This window comes from Panthera pardus, unplaced genomic scaffold (assembly GCF_024362965.1).
Source record: "Panthera pardus isolate Hobbes unplaced genomic scaffold, ASM2436296v1 HiC_scaffold_17, whole genome shotgun sequence".
NCBI classification, from domain to species: Eukaryota; Metazoa; Chordata; class Mammalia; order Carnivora; family Felidae; genus Panthera; species Panthera pardus.
Genome location: NW_026526732.1, coordinates 111,526,518 through 111,547,073, shown reverse-complemented (window position 1 = coordinate 111,547,073; position 20,556 = coordinate 111,526,518). Strand labels below are relative to the sequence as shown.

The window sequence follows — 20,556 nt, the reverse complement described above, 5'->3', positions numbered from 1 at the left end:
GTAAGCGCGCCCCGCCCACCTACCCCCCCACCCCCCGCGACTTGCCTCGTAAGGGACGCGAACTCTGATTGGCCAAGGGACTCAAGGAGCCTGCCCAAAGTCACCTTCCGAGCATGCGCGGGAGAGGAGGTGCAGGCGCGGCGCCACCCGCGCATGCGCCGTACGCAGCCGTCGCTCTTTAAAGCGCCCGCGCGGGGCCGCGTCTTGCCGGCCGACCCGCCAGCGTCCGGCATGAGGGGTTGGGGTGTTGCTGTCACCTCCTGCTCGCACAAGCACCATGGATCGCCTGCGGAGTCTGAGCCGGCTCCTGCCCCGGCGCACGTTGTGCGCTCTGGCCCAGGGCCTGACGCCTGGGGCGCGCCCAGTTGCCGCCTGCGGCCGCGCGGCCCACATCCTCGGGCGGAGCCGGGCCGCGCCGCTGTGCGGGCCCCGCCGGCCCCCAGTGGCAGGTACGGCCCTCTCCGCGGCCCTGGACGCCGATCTTGCGTCGACTTCAGGGCCCTGACCCGACCGTCCGACCCTGCGCAGGCCTCAGCCCCGGGTCCGCCCAGCGCCGAGGTCCCCACGCCCCTCGCTGCAACCCTCCCTCTGCAGTGCTCCAGGAGGAAGAATGTTCTTGAGAATTTCTCCCTAATTCCTTATATGGTAGCTCTGAAGCCTGAAATAATTGTCTGTTACTTTCTTTTCCAGTCTTCTTTCCCTTCCTGATGGACACTGGTAACCCTTTTCCCATTGCTCAAGTGAGGAATGGGGACGCACCTATAAATAAGGCTGAAAACTTGGGAGACTTCGTAGTAAGAGTTGCTCCCGAGGAAGCTCTTAGTTTCCAGTGCAGTGTGACAGTCACAGGGGTCCGAGCAATGGCGAGGAGGAGGAATCGGAGCTGTTAATGTTTTCACCACGTGATACAGCATAATGATCACATTTCCCCAAGTGTGAGAATGTGGGTGAGAATACTCAGAAACGAGCGACGTTACAATGTATGGTTCCTCAAAAGTATTGCGCTGCCCTCTAGTTAAGTTTTCTCAGTTTTATTCTCAAAAGCTTTCTGAAGTACAACTCGCCATCACCACGTCCTTCCCCACGCTCAACAGGGAGTCTGTATTCGGGTACATCGCATTTTCCCTCCTTTAATAATGCTCGGGATCCCAGTTTCAGCCCATCTGATGTTTTAGGACAAACGTTGAGATTCACAATCGCCAATTTGGAAACACTTTAACTTGTGGTTGATTAGCAAATGCTGATTTATTATCGCTCTTTTACTTTTATTCACCTGACTCTTATAATTTGTATTTTGTAAAGGGGAAACAACAAGCCCCAGATGCTAACAATTACATGAGTCACTAAGTGTATGTAATGGGAAAGAATAAGATGGGAAAGGAGACTGTGTCTCCACATTCTGTGGAGTCCGTGTGATTACTTTGGAAGTGTAAAATAATTGGTAATTTTTTTTACACCTTCTTCCCATTCCTTTTTGGTATTTTGAATACAGCATCCTTTGTGTCATTAAATCGACATGGTTATTCTTCAGAACTCACTGCAACTCAGTCTAATTACATGTTTTAAATAGATTTATTTTCGAATAAGGATTTGTTTTCATTCCAATTCATTGGGTTATCTTCTGAGTATGGGATCTGCATTCCAGTCCAATGGGTTATCACATAAGTATTTACTGTGTAAAGTATATGTGTGGAAAAGTTAATACATGGAAGTAAAATCTATAGGTTTCATGACTTAGAGATCCAATAATCCTGATCCTAGAATGCTGAAACGGGTTTTACTTGCAATCTGTTTTCTAAGATACGTCTACCAATATAATTTTCATGAGAAGCCTTTTTAAATTCTGCAAAAAAAGATGGACATTTTCTTTTAATCTCAGAACAGTGTTATACGTTTGTGCATTCAACTCTGAGACAGCAGTAATCATTAGAAAAAAGGTGGTTGGAATCTGTAAATTATTCTAGTACCTCACCTAAGCCATTACTTTTAAAAATCATTCCATGCCAGATCTAATATAATCACCTACAAGTGTTAAAAGGGACATTCCTCTAGGAATTCCTCATTCCTCTAGGAAAAATGTTTCCAAAAAATAGTCTGAAGACTTCCGCATACTATAAGAGCTCTCTATCTTAGCCATACGTTGAAACCTGTTGTATGACCACAGAGAATTCCCTGATTTATTCTTCAGGTGAAATGCACCGGTTTAGAACTTCTGATGTCTCTCAAGCCACTTTAGCCAGCGTAGCCCCGGTGTTTACTGTGGTGAGTATGGATGGTACATTTGATAACTTACAGAAGGTACTTCCTGTACTTATTAAGTTAACTGGGGTGGACTGGTCAGCCAAGATAATACTTATTTTTTGTTTCATAGTGAATCATTATACTTGTAAGTCATGTCATCTTTGTGTTTTGTTTGGTGACCTGAGTGCCAGCTAGATTTGCTTAAGAGCAGCCTTGAAACTTCGGTGTTGAATGTGGAGGTCTTCTTTTGATAGTAGAACTGGTCACTCAAATCACAGCTCCTCACTGCCTCCTCAAGATTTCCCCGTGAATATGTTTAGAAGTCCTTGAAGGCTGTTCGCCATACAGGGGCTTGAACCCGTGCTATGCAATATAATATATGCAGAAGCATGTGGAAACGAAAAGTGTAGTGTTTAAGAGTGTATGCTTTTTTAAAAAAAATTTTTTTTAACGTTTATTTTTGAGACAGAGACGGAGCATGAATGGGGGAGGGGCAGAGAGAGAGGGAGACACAGAATCTGAAGCAGGCTCCAGGCTCCGAGCTGTCAGCACAGAGCCCGACGCGGGGCTCGGACTCACGGACCGCGAGATCATGACCCGAGCGAGCTGAAGCCGGACGTTTAACCGACTGAGCCACCCAGGCGCCCCAAGAGTGTATGCTTTAAAGGTTCATGATCTCTGCGATGATCTGAAATGATTCAGGGGGGAAAATGAGTAAAATAATAAGAATAATGTGTATCACAGACACGTATCTAAGAAAGAGAAGTAGGCCATTGGGGCAAAATCGTAGCAAAAGAGGACTCTAGGTGAAAGTTGCACAGGATTTGGTTGTAAGATATTGCAGGTTTTTTTGTAGGGCTTTACCTTTTTCAAAACAACAGTTGAATTTAAAAAAAATAATGTGCCTGTTCTGAACGAGCATTCCTAAATTCAGAACTCAGCTCTACCTCTGTTAACTGGGCAGACTTGGACAAGGTGTGGTAACATTTTTGTGCCTTAGTTTTCTCATTGGTATACACTGGGGGTAATAGTACCTGGTAAAGTTCAAATTAACTCTCAACTGTGTGTGAAACCCTTAAGATTCAGGAATAAGACAAAGATGTCCACTCTTACCATTACTGTTTAATACAGCACCGGAAGTCCTAGCCTCAGTAATCAGACAACAAAAAGAAATAAAAGGCATCCAAATCAGCAAGGAAGAAGTCAGGCTTTTGCTATTTGCAGACAACATGGTACTCTAGGTGGGAAACCTGAAAGACTCCACCAAAAAATTGCTAGAACTAATTAACACATAAATTTACTAAGTCACAGGATATAAAATCAAGGTGCAGAAGTCTGTTGCATCTCTATACACCAATAAGGAAGAGGCATAAAACCGTTAAAATAGTGCCTCACATGGTAAGCGCTTGATATATATTAGCCATTATCATCATCATTATTCAGGTTTATGAACATAAGAACTTTTCTTTATAAACTGTACGAAGCAGGGGTGCCTGGGTGGCTCAGTCAGTTAAGCGTCTGACTGCAGCTCAGGTCATGATCTCATGGTCTGTGAGTTTGAGCCCCGCGTTGGGCTCTGTGCTGACAGCTCAGAGCCTGGAGCCTGCTTCAGATTCTGTCTCCCTCCCTCTCTGCCCCTCCCCCCATTCACAATCTCCCTCTCTCTCTCTCTCTCTCTCTCTCTCAAGAATAAACATTAAAAAAATTTTTTAAGAATAAATTCAGAAGTTAAATACTGAAAGAAGGTTCTTTGCAGGTGAAATCATTGTGTACCAAAAAAACTTAAGAAAATCAGTTGATACTATTTGAAAGGAAAGCTCACTAATCAGCTCATTTTCTAGGTTATGTTACTTTATAAGATAAACATTTTTTTATTTAAAAAAATTTTTTTTAACGTTTATTTATTTTTGAGACAGAGAGACAGAGCATGAACGGGGGAGGGTCAGAGAGAGGGAGACACAGAAACTGAAACAGGCTCCAGGCTCTGAGCTGTGAGCACAGAGCCCGACGCGGGGCTCGAACTCACGGACCGCGAGATCATGACCTGAGCCGAAGTTGGCCGCTTAACCGACTGAGCCACCCAGGTGCCCCGATAAACATTTTTTTAAATCATAGTTTGTATGATCTTTATCAAAATATTAAAGAAAAAATGGTGAATATTGACCTGCAAAAATATTCATATATCGTTAAGTTGGAAAAGGAGGCACGACTGCAAAGAAGTGTGTGTAACATGAATATATTGAAGAGGAAAAAGGCTGGGAGAACGTTTAGTAAAATATTGGCATGGCTTTCTCTAAAATTTGTCATTTGGGGTGATTAGTTTTATTTTACTTTATTTTCAAACTTTCTTCAGCTGGCATGTGTATTTGTGAAATTAAGGAAACCTAGTCTGTATTACACAAAATAGTTCCTTTTGATGTAAATTTGCCCTTTGGCTTATGGTACTCATATTTATGTTGATCTTACCTTGCTCATGAGAAACCAGCTAAAATATATACTGTGGGATGTTGTTCTTTTGCTGTTAACACAGCATGCATACGCTTCCATGGTAATAACCCAGCATTTGTTTCTTCAACTATATCTTAGGGTCTTTCTGGAAATGCATATTTAACAGTAATTAGTGCAGCCTAGTACATAGTGATTCATTAAATGTTATTTGACACATTCAAACTTGACAAGTATTCTGTACTTGTGGACAAGTATTGTAGAAAAATGTTCCCTCTGCTTTCTGGGAAATAGGTAGATTTTCTGCATTGTGTCCTCTCTTCAAACTATCAGAAGAGGCCTTTTCAGTAAATCGTTACTGATTCCCCTACACTCACCAGAGACACTTGATAGCCTCCAGTAGATCCTTAGATTCACAAGATGAGCCACAGTTGGTCTCAGTCTACTCAGAAGGATGAAGGATAGGAAACACAGAAGGGCAGCGTCAGATGTGTCCTCTTCAAAAGAAGCCCTTGCAGCCATCCAGCAGCTTCTCTGGACCCCATGTGACAGCTCAGGTACAAGGAGTTGATGTTCTTAAAGGTGGGTATGAGTTACACCTTGGCTCAGAATCCCCACACCTTGTAGTGCCGGTGTCTCCTATAACCAGCTCCAGGGCCCATCCAGGGCTTCCGCAAGGAACGCGGCCAGTTACGAGAGCAACCATATGCTCCAGGAAAAGCAGAGCCATGGCTTCCCACGAGGTTTCTAATTTGTCCACAGTCTTCCTGGTCCTGTGCGGTCTAGCAGGTATCAGGCGTTTTTACCAGAAGCAATGTTGCCTATGACACATTGATACTCCTTTATCAGATTTCCAGTGGAACCAAGACAGAAAGTTAATCCAAGGTCACATTTATCCTAGCAAATTAAAGAGATTCTTTTAAACCTTAACTCCTAACTGAATTTAACCTAAAGAAGCTGTTATGGTTTATCTGTGCATTTTTTTTTTTTTTTTTGTATTTGGGAGGTATAATACCATATGGTATAATACTATAAATAGTCCACTCATTTGGGAGAAAATAATATTTTGTTTTTATTATCTTTCTTCAGACAAAATTTGACAAAGAGGGAAACGTTACTTCTTTTGGTGAGTATGTTTAATTTTCTTGTAAATTACTTTTCTTTTTTAATCAGTGAGTGAATGAATCTGATGGAAATTAAAAAATTGTAGTGTTTTGAGTAGGATTTTCTTTGCGTATGTGGGTATATTGAAAGAGATGTGTCTTCAGCATTTGTCCATCTGTCCTAATTGGAACTGGCAGTACCTGGACAATTCTCCCAGAACTGGTTTTTGTTTTTTTGTCAGGAGCCACTTCCTCTCTAACCGGATGTTAAAGGGATATTTTGAGAGCAGAGGCTGGTATGCAGCTGAAGTGCATTTAATTTCTCTTTAGTCTCCCTTTCACTGCCCTAGTCCACATACACATCTTCTGTTCCACATGTAAGACAGACTTACAGAATACTATTGACATTGCAGTGGCAATGGGTGACAGAAGACGGGAAGGACAGGGCACTAGATGGACTCTGCTGCTGATGGACAGTTACTTTTTAAAATGAAACTAAGCATCGCTTTACTGTCTGACCTCAGATGCAGGCCGCGGATCTCTCATGTGCTTCCAACCCCATGATCCTGTCCCTCCCATTGCTGAGATCCTGGTGGGATATTTTGGGTGTGTTTTGCTCATTATGTCTTTCAAATGACTGTAGTACTTCGAGCTTTGTCACAGGTGTGATTTGACGCTACAAGTACAGATGCTACTGTAACCATATCGTTTCTTGAGTTTCTCCATCCATCATGCTTTCTCTTAGGTAATAAGTTTAGTTTTCAGGTAGGAGAATCTAGTGAAAAACTGACTTTATTTTCTCATTTTCTGTTAGTCCAAGAACCAAGAAAGTTGAATTATCTCTTCACAGATTTAAAATACTGAAGATAGAAAACAGGAAATGTAGTTCTTTACAATATGTATGAAAAAAAAAACAAACAAAAAACAAAAAAAGATGGTCCATCTCTAGAGCTTGAAATCGATACCATAAGTCCTAATCATGTATGGCTGTGGTTATTTTGGTCCCCGGGGGCTTCTGTGTACAAAGACATTTTATGAAGTATGGATAAGACCAAAAAAGAATTATTAGAGTCTGACCAAATTTACTTGAATTTGTTTTGAGGCTAAAATGGCCATTAAAAAGACTAATTTTGGCTTGTTTCTGGTAGTAGAAAGTGATCTTGGTGGTGGGAGGGGTGCTCTGATACAAAACTAAACTCCTCACTTTATTGGTTTGGCCCACTCTTTTTGTTAAAAATCTTTCTTTTATAGAAAAGAAGAAAACTGACTTATATCAAGAATTAGGTCTTCAAGCCAGAGATTTGAGGTTTCAGCATGTGATGAGCATCACAACAAGAAACAATAGAATTATCATGAGAATGGAGGTAAAGGGTTTTTATGCCATCGTCCTTTCCTGCTTCCTAGCTGTCTTGATCAGTATCTAGGTGAAAAGTACCTTTGTACTGACAATGGATGTGTGAGACGTAGGGTACTTGATAACATAACGTGTCATTATGAGCGTAACTCTTCCGTGGGTTCTGTACATATGTTCAGCAGGCATGACTCTTGCTCTATTTTGTGTTGGAAGAGTTCTGACTGCAGTCTCTATTCTCGCTGTTGGAATTTGGTTTCTAGTTTCTGAAATGGTAGGAGAAAGAATCTTGATTATAATAGACATTTTCAGTTGTATACAGTTATGTGTCATCATAGCATAACTTTAGCCACCAAGAACATATATTCTGGTTCTTCAAATAGCCCAGGAATATCCCTTAAAATTTATAATCTTAACTTAAATTTTTATTTTAACAGAAAGCTTTCTAAAACAAAGTCTTCCCCTGTCTACTCAGAGTACACTAAATACAATGTAATTTTCCTTAGTGATTCAGAATAAATTTGAACCTATGTAATTTGGATGGGCTAATGTCTAGAGTTCAGAAATAGATGAGACATGGTTCTCAATGGTATTGGCCCTCCAGTAGACATGAGACTTGCTTTCTTTAAGAAGTCTTTGATGGCAGATTTCTGTCATTTTAACTAGAATTTTTAAAAAAACTAATAACGGAAGCAGTCTTCAGAAAATATTCTTCACTTTTGTTATTGATAGCTAGAACCCTTTAAAAAAGTATCTTTGTCCACCAAAAAACTACAAGAACTGATGTGTGAATTCAGTAAATCACAGGATACAAGATCAACAGACAGAAATCCATTGCATTTCTGTACACTAATAACGAAGTAGTAGAGAAATTAAACAGTCCCGTTTACAATTGCATCAGAAATAGTAATAATAATACCAAAAATAATAAAATAACCTAGAAATAAAACATTGATAAAAGAAATTCAAGATGACATGAAAAAATGGAAAGTTATTCCATGCTCATGGATTGGGAGAATAAATAGTTAAAATGTCCAGACCTCCAGAAGCAATCTGCAGATTTAATGCAATCCCTGTGAAACTACCAGCAACATTTTTATTGATTTTTAAAAAAATTTTTACTTTAATCACCAGTGCTCATCATGACAAGTGCAGTCCTTAATCCCCATGACCTGTTGTCCCCATCCCTCCACCCACCTACCCCTCTGGTGACCATCAGTTTGTTGTCTATAGTTAAGGAATCTTAGTTTCTTGGTTTGTCTCTTTTTTTTCCCCCTTTGCTCCTTTTTTCTTTCTTTCTTAAATTCCATATATGAGTGAAATTACAGGGTATTTGTCTTTCTCTGACTTACTTCACTTAGCATTATACTCTTCAGCTCCATCCATATCTTTGCAGATGGCAAGATTTCATTAGTTTTTATGGCTGAATAATATATGTATATGTCTCATCTCTTTATCCACTCATCAATCAGATATTTGGGCTGCTTCCATATCTTGACTATTGTAAATAATCTGCTATAAACATAGCAGCACATGTATCTCTTCAAATCAGTATTTTTGTATTCTTTGGATGAATACCTAGTAGTGCAATTGCTGGATCATAGGGTAGTTCTATTTTTACCTTTTTGAGGGACCTCCGCACTGTTTGCCACCGTGGCTGCACCAGTTTGCATTTCCGCCAACAGTGCATGAGGTTCCTTTTTCTCCACATTCTCCTCCAGCATCTCTTGTTTTTTGTGTTGTTGATTTTAGCCATTCTGACAGGTGTGAGGTGGTATCTCCTTGTAGTTTCGATTTGTGTTTCCCTAATAATAAGTGATAATGAGCATCTTTTCATGTGCCTGTTGGCCATCTGTATGTCTTTGGAGAAACGTCTGCCCATGTGTTTTGCCCATTTTTCTTTGAACTATTTGTTTCTTGGGTATTGAGTTTTATAGGTTCTTTTAGACACTAACCCTTCGTTGGATATGTCACTTGCAAATATCTTCTCTCATTCCATAGGTTGCCTTTTGGTTTTGTTCATTGTTTCCTCTGCAGGAGCTTTTTATGTTGATGTAGTCCCATTAGTTTATTTTTGTTTTTGTTTCCTTACCTCAAGAGACATGTCTAGAAAAATGTTACTATAGCCAATGGCAAAAAAGATACTTACTGCCTGTGTTCTCTCCTAGGGGCTTTGTGGTTTCAGGTCTCATGTTTACGTCTTTAATCCATTTTGAATTTGTTTTTGTGTATGGTGTAAGAAAGTGGTCCAGTTTCATTCTTTTGCATGTTGCTGTCTAGTTTTCCCAGCACCATTTGTTGAAGAGACTGTCTTTCCCATTGGATATTCTTTCCTGCTTTGTCAAACATTAATTAACTATATAACTGTGTGTTTATTTCTGGGCTTTCTGTTCTGTTCCATTGGTCTGTGTGTCTGTTTTTGTGCCAGTACCCTACTGTTTTGACTATTGCAGCTTTGAAATACAACTTGAAATCCAGAATTGTGATGCCTCCCGTTTTGCTTTGCTTTTTCAAGATTGCTTTGGCTATTTCAGGGTCTTTTGTGGTTCTGCACAAATTTTAGGACTGTTTGTTCTAGCTCTGTGAAAAATGCTGTTGGTATTTTGATAGGGATTGCATTAAATGTACAGATTATTTTGTGTAGTATAGACAGTTTAACAGTATTTATTCTTCCAGTCCATGAGCATGGAATGTCTTTCCATTTCTTTGTGTTGTCTTGAATTTCTTCTTTCATCAGTGTTTTATAGTTTCCAGTACAGGTCTTTCACCTCTTTGGTTACATTTATTCCAAGGTATCTTTTTTTTTTAATTTTTTAATACTTATTTTGAGAGAGAGAGTGAGAGAGAGAGCAGGGGAGAGGGCAGAGAGAGGGGAGACATAGAATCCAAAGCAGGCTCTAGGCTCTGAGCTGTCAGCATAGAGCCCAGTGTGGGACTCAAACTCATAAGATCATGACCTGAGCTGAAGTTGGATGCTCAACTTACTGAGCCGCCTAGGTGCCCCAGTATCTTATTATTTTTCATGCAATTGTAAATGGGATTTTTTTCCCCCTAATTTCTGTCTCTGCTGCTTCATCATCAGTGTATAGAAATGGAACAGATTTCTTTACACTGATTTGTACCCTGCGACTTTACTGAATTCGTGTATCAGCTCTAGCAGTTTTGTGGTGGAGTCCTCAGGGTTTCCTATATGTAGTATCACATCATCTGCAAATAGTGGAAGTTTTACTTATTCCTTGCCAAATTGAATAATTTATTTCTTTTTGTTGTCTGATTGCTGTGGCTAGGACTTCCAGTACTATGTTGAGTAAAAGTGGTGAGCAAGCACATTCTTGTTCCTGATCTTAGTGGAAAAGCTCTCAGTTTTTCACCATTGAGGATGACGTTCGCTGTGAGTTTTTCATATATGGCCTTTATTATGTTGAGGTATGTTCCCTCTAAACCTACTTTGTGGAGGATTTTTATCATGGATGTTGTACTTTGTCAAATGCTTTCTCTGCATCTGTTGAAATGATCGTATGGTTTTTATTCTTTCTCTTGTGGATGTGATGTATCATGTTGATTGATTTGCAAATATTGAATCCCCCTTGCATCCCAGGAATAATTTCCACTTGATCATAGTAAATGATTGTTTTGATTTATTGTTGAATTTGGTTTGCTGGTATTTTGTTGAGGATTTTTGCATCTGTGTTCACAGAGATACTGGCTTATAGTTCTCTCTGGTCTAATCTTTATTTCCTTTTTTCTGCTGGCTTTAGGCTTTGTTAGTCTTTATCTAGCTTCTTCAGGTGTAAGGTTAGGTTGTTTATTTGAGATTGTTCTTGCTTCTTCAGGCAGGCCTGTATTGCTGTATATTTCCCTCTTAGGACCATTTTTGCTGCATCCGAAAGATTTTGGACCATTGTGTATTCATTTTCACTGGTTTCCATGTACTTTATTTCTTCTTTTGTTTCCTGTTTGACCATTCATTGTTTAGTAGCATATTATTTAACCTCCATGTATTTGTGTTCTTTCCAGGTTTGTCCTTATGGTTGATTTCTAGTTTCATAGTGTTATGGTCAGAAAAGATGCATGGTATGAATTTGATCTTTTTCAATTTGTTGAGGCTTGTTTTTTTTTGCCTAATATGTGATCTATTCTGGAGAATGTTCCATGTGCACTTGGAAAGAATGTGTATTGTGCTGTTTTAGGATGGAATGTTCTGAATATATCTGTTAAATCCATGCCGTCAAGTGTGTTATTCAAAGCCATGGTTTCCAGGTGCTGGGTGGCTCAGTCATTAAGCATCTGACTTCGGCTCAGGTTGTGATCTCATGGTTCGTGAATTTGAGTCCCACATCAGGTAATCTCGAGCCCTGTTTCTTTATCTCTCTCTCTCTCTCTCTCTCTCTGCCCCTTTTGGGATTCTCTCTCTCTGCCTCTCTCTCTTTTTCTCAAAAAAAAAAAAGCCATTGTTTTCCTTGTTGATTTTTTTTTTTTAATATATGAAATTTATTGTCAAATTAGCTTCCATACAACACCCAGTGCTCATCCCAAAAGATTCCCTCTTCAATGCCCATCACCTAACTTGTTGATTTTCTGATTGGATGATCTGTCCGTTGATATAAGTAAGGTGTTAAAGTCCCCTATTGTTATTGTATTATTCTCACTTAGTTCCTTTATGTTTAACTATTTTATGTATTTGGTTGCTTCCATGTTGGGTGCGTTAATATTTACAATTGTTACATCTTCTTGTTGGATTGTCCCTTTTATAATTATATAGTGTCCCTCTTCGTCTCTTATTACAGTCTTCGTTTTTGTTTTTGTTTGTTTTTGAAAACTTTGTTTATTTTTGAGAGAGAGAGACAGAGTGTGAGCAGGGGAGAGGCAGAGAGAGAAGGAGATACAGAACTCAAAGTAGGCTCCAGGCTATAAGCTGTCAGCACAGAGCCTGATGCAGGGCTCAAACTCATGAACCACGAGATTATGACCTGAGCCAAAGTCGGGCATTCAACAGAGTGAGCCACCCAGGTGCCCCAGTTACATTCTTAAAATCTATTTTATGTGATCTAAATATTGCTATCCCAGCTTTCTTTTCACTTCCATGTGCATGACAAATATTTCCACCCCCTCACTTTTGATCTGCATGTGTTTTTAGGTCTAAAATGCGTCTCTTATGGACAGCATATAGATTGGTCTTTTTTTTTTTTTAATCCATTTTGTTACTCTGTGTCTTTTGATTGGAGTGTGTAGTTCATTTACATTCAAAATAATGTATTTATGCCATTTATATGATTTGTGGTTGTTTCTGAAGATTTTTTCTGATCCTTTCTTTCTTTCATGGTTTGCTGGGTTTCTTTCGTGATATACTTGGAGTCTTTTCTCTTTATTTTTTTCATATCACTGGTTTTGATTTCTGGTTATCATTAGGTTTATATACAACGTCTTTTGCAGTCTGTATTAAGTTGATGGTCATTTAAGTTTGGACCCATTCTTTACTTCTCCCCTCCTGCCCCCACATTTTAGGTATACATGTCATATTTTACGTCCTTTTATTTTGTGAGTTCCTTGACTGATTTTTTTTTTCCAGAAATGTTCATTTTTACTGATTTTGTGTTTTTTACCTTCATACTATCATTTTTGGTCTTTCCTTTGCAGTCAAGGATTCCCCTTTAACATTTCTAGCAGGATTGGATTAGTGGCCATGAGTTCCTTTAGTCTTTGTTTGCCTGGGTAACTCTTTACCTCTACTTCAATTCTGAATGACAGCCTTGCTGAATAGAGTATTCTCTTTTTTAATTTTTTAAAAAGATTTATTTGTTTTTGAGAGACAGAGTACAAGCGGGGGAGGGGAAGAGAGAGAGGGAGACACAGAATCTGAAGCAGGCTACAGGCTCTGAGAGTTAGCACAGAACCTAATGTAGAGCTCGAACTCACGAACTGTGAGATCATGACCTGAGCCAAAGTCAGACGCTCAACCAACTAAACCATCCAGGAGCCCCTGGATAGAGTGTTCTTTCTTGGCTGCAGGTTTCTCCCATTTTGTACTTTGAATGTATCATGCCATCTCTCTGTCTTGGAAAATTTCTGCTGAAAAAAAAATCTGTTGCTAGGCTTATGGAGTTTCCTTTGTAAGTAACTGTCTTCTATTGTCTTGCTGCTTTTAATATTATTTCTTTATCACTGTATTTTGCCATTTTAATTACAATAGGTCTTCGTGTGGATATGCTTATGTTGATTTTGTTGGGAGTTCTCTGTGCCTCTTGAATCTGGATATCTGTTTCCTTCCCCACATTAGGGAAGTTTTCAGCTATTTTTCTTCAGATAAATTCTCTACCTCCTTTTGTCTCTTCTTTTGGGACTCCCGTAATACGAATGTTATTATGTTTGATGGAGTCACTGAGTTCCCTAAGGCTGTTCTCCTGTTGCATAATTCTTTTTTCTCCCTTTTGTATAGCTTGGTTACATTATTCTGTCTTCTAGGTCATTAATTCATTCCTCTGCTTCTTCAGCCTGCTGTTTATTCCATCAAGCGAAATGTTTCTCATTTCATGTATTGAGCCCTTTATCTCTTTATGTTTCCTCGTCTCTTTGTCAAGGGTCTCACTGATGTTGTCCACTCTTAAGTCCATTGAGTATCCCTATGATCATTGTTTTAAATTCTCCATCAGGTTTGTTACCTATATCTGTTTTATTTAGATCTCTGGCTATGGCCTTGTCCTGTTCTTTTACTTGGGGCAAATTCCCTGTCTTCTCATTCTGTGTGAGTATCTCTACCTGTTTCTGTGTGTAGGAAAGTCAGCTACATCTCCTGTCCTTGAAGGGAATGTTCTTATGAAGAAGAGGTCCTGTGTAGTGTCTGCAGTGTAGTTTCCCTTGTTCCCCAGGGCCTGGCACTTCTGGTACTATCTCCAATCCATGCTCAACACCAAAAATACCAAATAACCCAATTAAAAAATGAGCAGAGACAGGAACAGACTTTTTTCCAATGAAGACATACAGATGGCCAACAGACACATGAAAAGGTGTTGAACATCACTCATCATCAGGGAAATACAAATCAAAACCACAGTGAGATATTATCTCACAGCTGTCTGAATGGCTAGAATCAAAAATGCAAGAAACAGCAGGTGTTGGTGAGAATGTGGAGAGAAAGGAACCTCGTGCACTATTGGTGGCAATGCAAACTGGTACAGCCATTGTGGAGAACAGTATGGAGATCCCTGAAACAGTTAAAAATAGAACTACCCTATGATTCAGCAATCACACCACTGGGTATTAACCCAAAGAAAACGAAAACACTAACTTGAAAAGATATATGCACCCCTATGTTTATAGCAGCATTATTTACAATAACCAAATTATGGAAGCAACCCAGCTGTTCATCAGTAGATAAATGGATAAAGGAAGTGAGGTATACACACACACAATGGAATACTAGCCATAAGAAAGTATTAAATCTTGCTATTTGTAACAATATGGATGGAGCTAGAGAATGTAATGGTAAGTGAAAAAAGTCAGAAAGACAGGTGCCATATGTATTCACTCATGTGGAATTTAAGAAACAAAAATGAACAAAGTAAAAAGGACACAAACCAAAAAACCAGACTCTTAGCTACAGAGAACACACTGGTGGTCACCAGTGTGGAGAGGGTGGGGGGAGGGGTGAAAGAGGTGAAGGGCATTAAGAGTACACTTACAATGATGAACACTGAGTAACATATACAATTGCTGAGTCACTATATTGTACACCTGGAACTAACCTAACACTGTGTTAAGTATACTGGAATTAAAATAACTCTTTCCCCTGATCATTTTTAAAAAAATTATCTCTTTGATGGAGAAGTGTGTGATAAAGCAAATTTAGCAGAATGCTAATTATGCGGTCTAAATGATATGTGTGTAGGTGTTCACTGTGATTTTTCAACTTTTCTGTATAAAAAATTTCATAAAACGTTAGGAAAAAAATGTGAAAAATCTCTAATTTTTATGTCACTAATACAGTGGCCACAGGCTACCTGTCCATATGACTCTTCTCACTAAAAGGATGCCAGTCTTTAGAATAAATTTCTAATCTCATGGTGTTCTAAATTAGAGCATTAAGATTATGTTTTGTCTTTATATTTTCAAATAGCTTAATATGTTTTGGTAACATTTTAAAAAGGCAACTTTCCCATTTCAGCCAAACTAATCAGGATTAAGTCATTTCTGAAAGTCCACCAAAACATGACTTTTAAGAAAACCTTTTCTTTGTTCCCTGTTATTCTCATGATTACCCGTAAGTCTTAATATGTAGTTTGATTCTAGTTCTGTTGAGGGTTAGAGGTATCAAGACTTAGATATATTTTAGGCTTCATTTCTTTAAAAAGTATATCTTAGGGTTTTTTTAAAAAAACCTAATTAACAATGATTTGGTTTAGGCTTAATCCAAGTTTAAAAAAGTATTAAACCCTACTTTATGACTGTTACTCTTCTCCTGCAGCTCTATAACTTGCATATATGCATGTGTATGTGTTTGTGTATACATATATATGATTTTTTTTTTTTTTACAGTATTTGAAAGCTGTGATAACTCCAGAATGTCTTCTGATACTAGATTATCGTAATTTAAATTTAGAGCAGTGGCTATTCCGGGAACTCCCCTCACAGTTGGCTGGAGAAGGACAACTTGTCACATACCCTTTACCTTTTGAGTTCAGGGCTATAGAAGCACTCCTACAATATTGGGTAAGCCTATATTTTTATTTAGCTTCTTGAATTTGTTCTTGTTTATTAAAAAATTTTTTTTAACATTTATTTATTTTTGAGAGACAGAGACAGCACAAGTGGGGGGAGGGCCAGAAGGAGAGGGAGACACAGAATCCAAAACGGGCTCCAGGCTCTGAGCTGTCAGCACAGAGCCCGATATGGGGATTGAACCCACAAACTGTGAGATCATGACCTGAGCTGGAGTCGGATGCTTAACCGACTGAGTGTCCCTGTTCTTTGTCTCGTTTAAGACAAAGTTGGTATTGTCGCAATGGCACTTTCCCTAACCACACCCTGCCTCCAAACAAAAACATCTCTAAGGGTCCTGTATAGAGAAAGAAGTTAATTCTTAAGCTATATGACCCAGTCAAATAGATCTAAGGTCCCTAGGTATAGTTTACAAAGTTTCTTTAAGAGTCCTATTAGGACATTCCCTTAAGCCCATTTTAAGTTGGCTGTCCTTTGTGCAGAGTTGATAACTGTATTCGGGGGTGATAATTCAAAATATTTAACATCCTAAATATCATACAAGAGAACATATGAAAAAAGTTGTAAATATATTCCATTTTATCCTGTAACTAAATTGTATATTGTAAAACCACATATACATGATAAATGTTATAGCTCAGATCACTCATCAGATCATTCTAATACTTTCCACATCACTCTTTGTACAATGCTTTGTTTGAGACAGCTAGCGATGCCACTGTTTGAGACATAGTTTGACCTAGGAGCCATGTGTAATTCTTCTAATGACTCCCCCATTATGTTGATAGTCACTGAGTGTTCGGAGACCCTGTCAGGCCCTGAACAAGGGTGGTCACTGGCCTCCACGCCCCCACAGATTGTTCATTATCTGTCCTTCTCGTTAGTCAGGTTAGTGTCAGGAGCTGGCTGCATGCAACAGTTTTAGGAGCATGCTAACCAGACTGAGGGAAGGAAGCAGGGGAAGAGCACGCACGGGGGGTGAGGACCGGGTGAGCCTGGGTCCCTTCTCTCTCGTCTGCCCTGCTGTACTGAGGGAGCCGGAAATGGTTGCATCCCCCACTCAACCCGGGCTAATGAAGCAGGAGCTCAAGCTAGTATGAGCCCATGCGATGGTGACTAGTTGGAGCAGGGGACGGAGAGACGAGAAGGTGCAGCCAGGGGTCAGTGACAGGTTACGTAGGCTGAGGAAGCTCTCGGTTCTCCTGCTGAGACCAACAGTAAATGCTGGGATTTATGTCATTAACTAGTTTTAGTAATTACTGCTTAGTTCTGTTATACTCTGTACCAACTCGTATATCCATATTTAGCCACTGGAATAGCTCTGTCAGTGCTTTCTTGCTGAATGTCTGCCATGCTTCTATATACCTGACTAATAGACTTTGACTTGACACTGATTTGTTTTTTTTAAAGTCCCAAGTTACGTTTTGATTTTCAGAAGAATTTGTTATGTAGGAGTTTTGAACTGCATTCTGTTGACTGAGAACATGGGTTATCAACTGTAGAGTTTGTGTTGTAGCCGTGGAACGGCAGGTTTACTTTTAGTCCATCAGTCTTGTGTTCCTTTCATAATGAATGTTTATGCGGGAAGACTGTATGAGAGCTGATTCCCTGTTGGCCAAGTGCAAGCCGGGTGACAACATCACGTGTGCTTATCTCATAACCTGGTAGATGTAGTTCTTGAATTGTCCAGAGTCAGCATTCCAGCAGTGACCGTGTTCCCAGCCATTACAGATTTTTGTGTTTAATCAGAAGATAGATCACTGACCCTGAGTATTCTAAAAAGATTGTTTTAATTCTTATGAAAGGTCATGTTGTTATCTAGATCAGCACTCTTCAGGGGAAACTTAGCGTTTTGCAACCACTGATCCTTGAGACACTGGAAGCTTTAGTGGATCCCAAACATTCCTCTGTAGACAGAAGCAAACTGCACATCTTGCTACAAAATGGCAAAAGGTAAATACAGGTGATTTACCTATTTGGGAGATAGACACAACAGTGAAATGCGTTGTATAAATTCAGATACAAAATTAGTATGTTTCTTACCTGTTTTAAAAATACCAACTAGTCTTGGTAATGGTAACGACTTACTCTCCATGCCTTCAAAATAGGAAAGTAGCCTAGGTGGGAAGTTGAGCTAAAAAGGGCACACGGGCTAATGTTTATTGAAAAGCTGTTTTGCCTGAAATGCTGCATTAGGGTCTTTTGATGTATTTTTGGTTTGGGAATTGATTCTTAATGTGCATGGTAAATATCAAAATTTTTTTACAAGTCAGTGTTTACCATCAATGTAGAAGTGATCAATTTGATAAGATACTTTAAAAAGGCACTTTTCTTGTAGTGAAATGTGTAAGGTTATGTTATTGATCATTTCTATACAACTACTCTTCTAGTCTGTCAGAGTTAGAAACCGACATCAAAATTTTCAAAGAGTCCATTTTGGAGATCTTGGATGAAGAAGAGAGGCTGGAGGAGCTCTGTCTGACAAAGTGGAGTGACCCACAAGTCTTGTGAGTATGTAGTCGTGCTTTGCTACTTATTTTGGTAGGACCTGTCACCTGTCTTCCTCAGGGTGGTTTTTCATAGAGAACGTAACCTTTTCTGAAAAGCAGAAAACCACCTTTTATCCCCGGTGGTTTCACTATTTCCCCATATGTATTGCATCTTATTCAGTGTAACAAGGATATATTGAGTGCACACTGTGCTGGTCTACGATGAGTATAAACACATTACCTGTATCTTCAAGGGACTGGCCACCAAAGCGGCCCACACATCTACCCAGACAACCTAGGGAGCAGAGTGGAAGAGAGGGAAATATTCACGTGGGGATGGGGAGATGGCGGCGAAGGAGGGGAAGACATGGACATATGTTCTGTATCTTTTGTCTAGTGTAAAAACGCTTATCTTATGAATCTTTTGTCTCTTACAAAATTAGAAATCATTTACTCTCCTTATGCACACTCAAGTTAAATGTTTACTTTTGAAGTACTCAATATTTTTTTTGTTCTTTGTAGATGAGTTTTAGAAATTAACGGAGACATCTTTGTCACGTCCATACTTTCCACAGTCTGTACAGATTTTTTAAAGCATTTTGAGACATTAGTTACCTATATTTTAAAAAGGAAAAATTAAGATTAAAAGGGCTATTATAGCAGAGAGATATAATGGCAGGAACTTGAACACACTTTTATTTGCTTTTTATTAGGCCAGTGTGTGTCTAATATACTTTGTAAGTGTCTTGCACAGAGCACTTCACTCCTACTTATTCCCTATGGTAGGGTGGTAGGGAGTATAAGTAAAGGCTCACAAAATAACTATTGACATCATTCAAGAACACTTTTCTTCCTATATGAAAATAACATTAGGTATCTATCTTGGAAAGGAAATGCTATGTTCGTTTTTACTTTTACCTGATTTGCACGAATTTGCACTCCTTCACCAGCATTTACACATCTGGATTTTCCTATAGGTGGTAGTGCATATTTACATGAGAATCCTGTGAACTGGGGCCCTGGAATACAGTGAACCCGGCTGTCCTGCATTAGGGATAGGACCTGTGCCCCCCGCCCCCCACCCCACTTAGTCTAATAGTGCTTGGGGTCGCCTGACAAAGCCACTCACAGACTGACCTCCATCACAATAAAAGAAAAGACAAAGGCCAGTTTTGTCATCGGTAGCTGAATATTGTATACAGAATCAGGAAGTTTTTGGTATGAATGTATGATGCATGTATTGGGGGCATGTTAATTACATTAACGCTTTTAATTGAAGTGAAAAGAGCAGTGCAGGAATCGACCATGCAGAAGAGATGGAATTGCTGTTGGAAAACTACTACCGATTAGCGGAGGATCTTTCCAATGCAGCTCGGGAACTCAGGGCACTGATCGATGATTCACAGAGTATCATATTCATCAATCTGGACAGGTAAGAAAGCATTCTATAAATCAGTCAGTAAATATTTTCTTTTAAAGTAATTCTAAAGTGATAAAGCTTTTAAGGCCCTGTCATTTTGGGAGGAGTTACATCATCATCTATAAATGCCACATGGGAGTATGTCCTCTTTTTAAGGTGTAGATTTAATCTGTGTGGCCTCCAATAGATTATTTCGTGGATTTGCTGTATGGCTAGCGGGCCCTTCTCATCCAAGTACGTGTTCTCCTCTCCAGCCACCGTAATGTGATGATGAGGCTGAACCTGCAGTTGACCATGGGAACCTTCTCTCTTTCACTCTTTGGACTAATGGGAGTTGCTTTTGGAATGAATCTAGAATCTTCTCTTGAAGAGGTGAGACTGCATTTCAATAAGCTAGGGATTATTTTTTATGTTTTGAAGATCGTTTTTTAAAATGGATTTTAAGGGGCGCCCAGGGGGTTGGTTCGAGTCCCACGTTGGATGTAGAGATTGCTTGAAAATAAAATCTTAAAAAAATACAATGGATTGTAAGAAGAGTCTTAAAATGCATGCACCCCTAGTGAATTAAAATGTGTAGTCTAATTCATTCAAAATTCAGGCAGTGTTTTTAGCCCCTGTTACAACGGAAATATAACTGTAGCCTAGGTTACCTCAGGTTTCTTGAAACCTGGAACCACGCGTGGGAAAGGTTTGACAAAACAATGTTACACCGTGCACAGTGCTCTTCTAGGATCCCACTGTGGGGCTCTGGTATGCAGGAGCACAGTGAGATGGTGCTCCCGGAGGATCTTG

General features: G+C 39.5%; 1 protein-coding gene across 2 annotated transcripts in view; it reads left to right on the top strand.

The window, feature by feature from the left end:
• Positions 1-157: 157 nt before the first annotated feature.
• MRS2 (magnesium transporter MRS2) overlaps positions 158-20,556 on the top strand; it is a 32,644-nt gene continuing 12,245 nt past the window's right edge. Inside the window, exons 1-9 of one of the 2 annotated variants that reach the window (XM_019425273.2) lie at positions 158-449; positions 2,189-2,262; positions 5,776-5,812; positions 7,041-7,153; positions 15,673-15,846; positions 17,678-17,808; positions 18,246-18,362; positions 19,624-19,776; positions 20,019-20,136. In XM_019425273.2, the coding sequence (XP_019280818.1) occupies positions 278-449; positions 2,189-2,262; positions 5,776-5,812; positions 7,041-7,153; positions 15,673-15,846; positions 17,678-17,808; positions 18,246-18,362; positions 19,624-19,776; positions 20,019-20,136 (1,089 nt within the window). In that variant the 5' untranslated portion in view covers positions 158-277. The remainder of the gene's footprint in view (positions 450-2,188; positions 2,263-5,775; positions 5,813-7,040; positions 7,154-15,672; positions 15,847-17,677; positions 17,809-18,245; positions 18,363-19,623; positions 19,777-20,018; positions 20,137-20,556) is intronic. The other variant, XM_019425272.2, reaches the window with a different exon arrangement.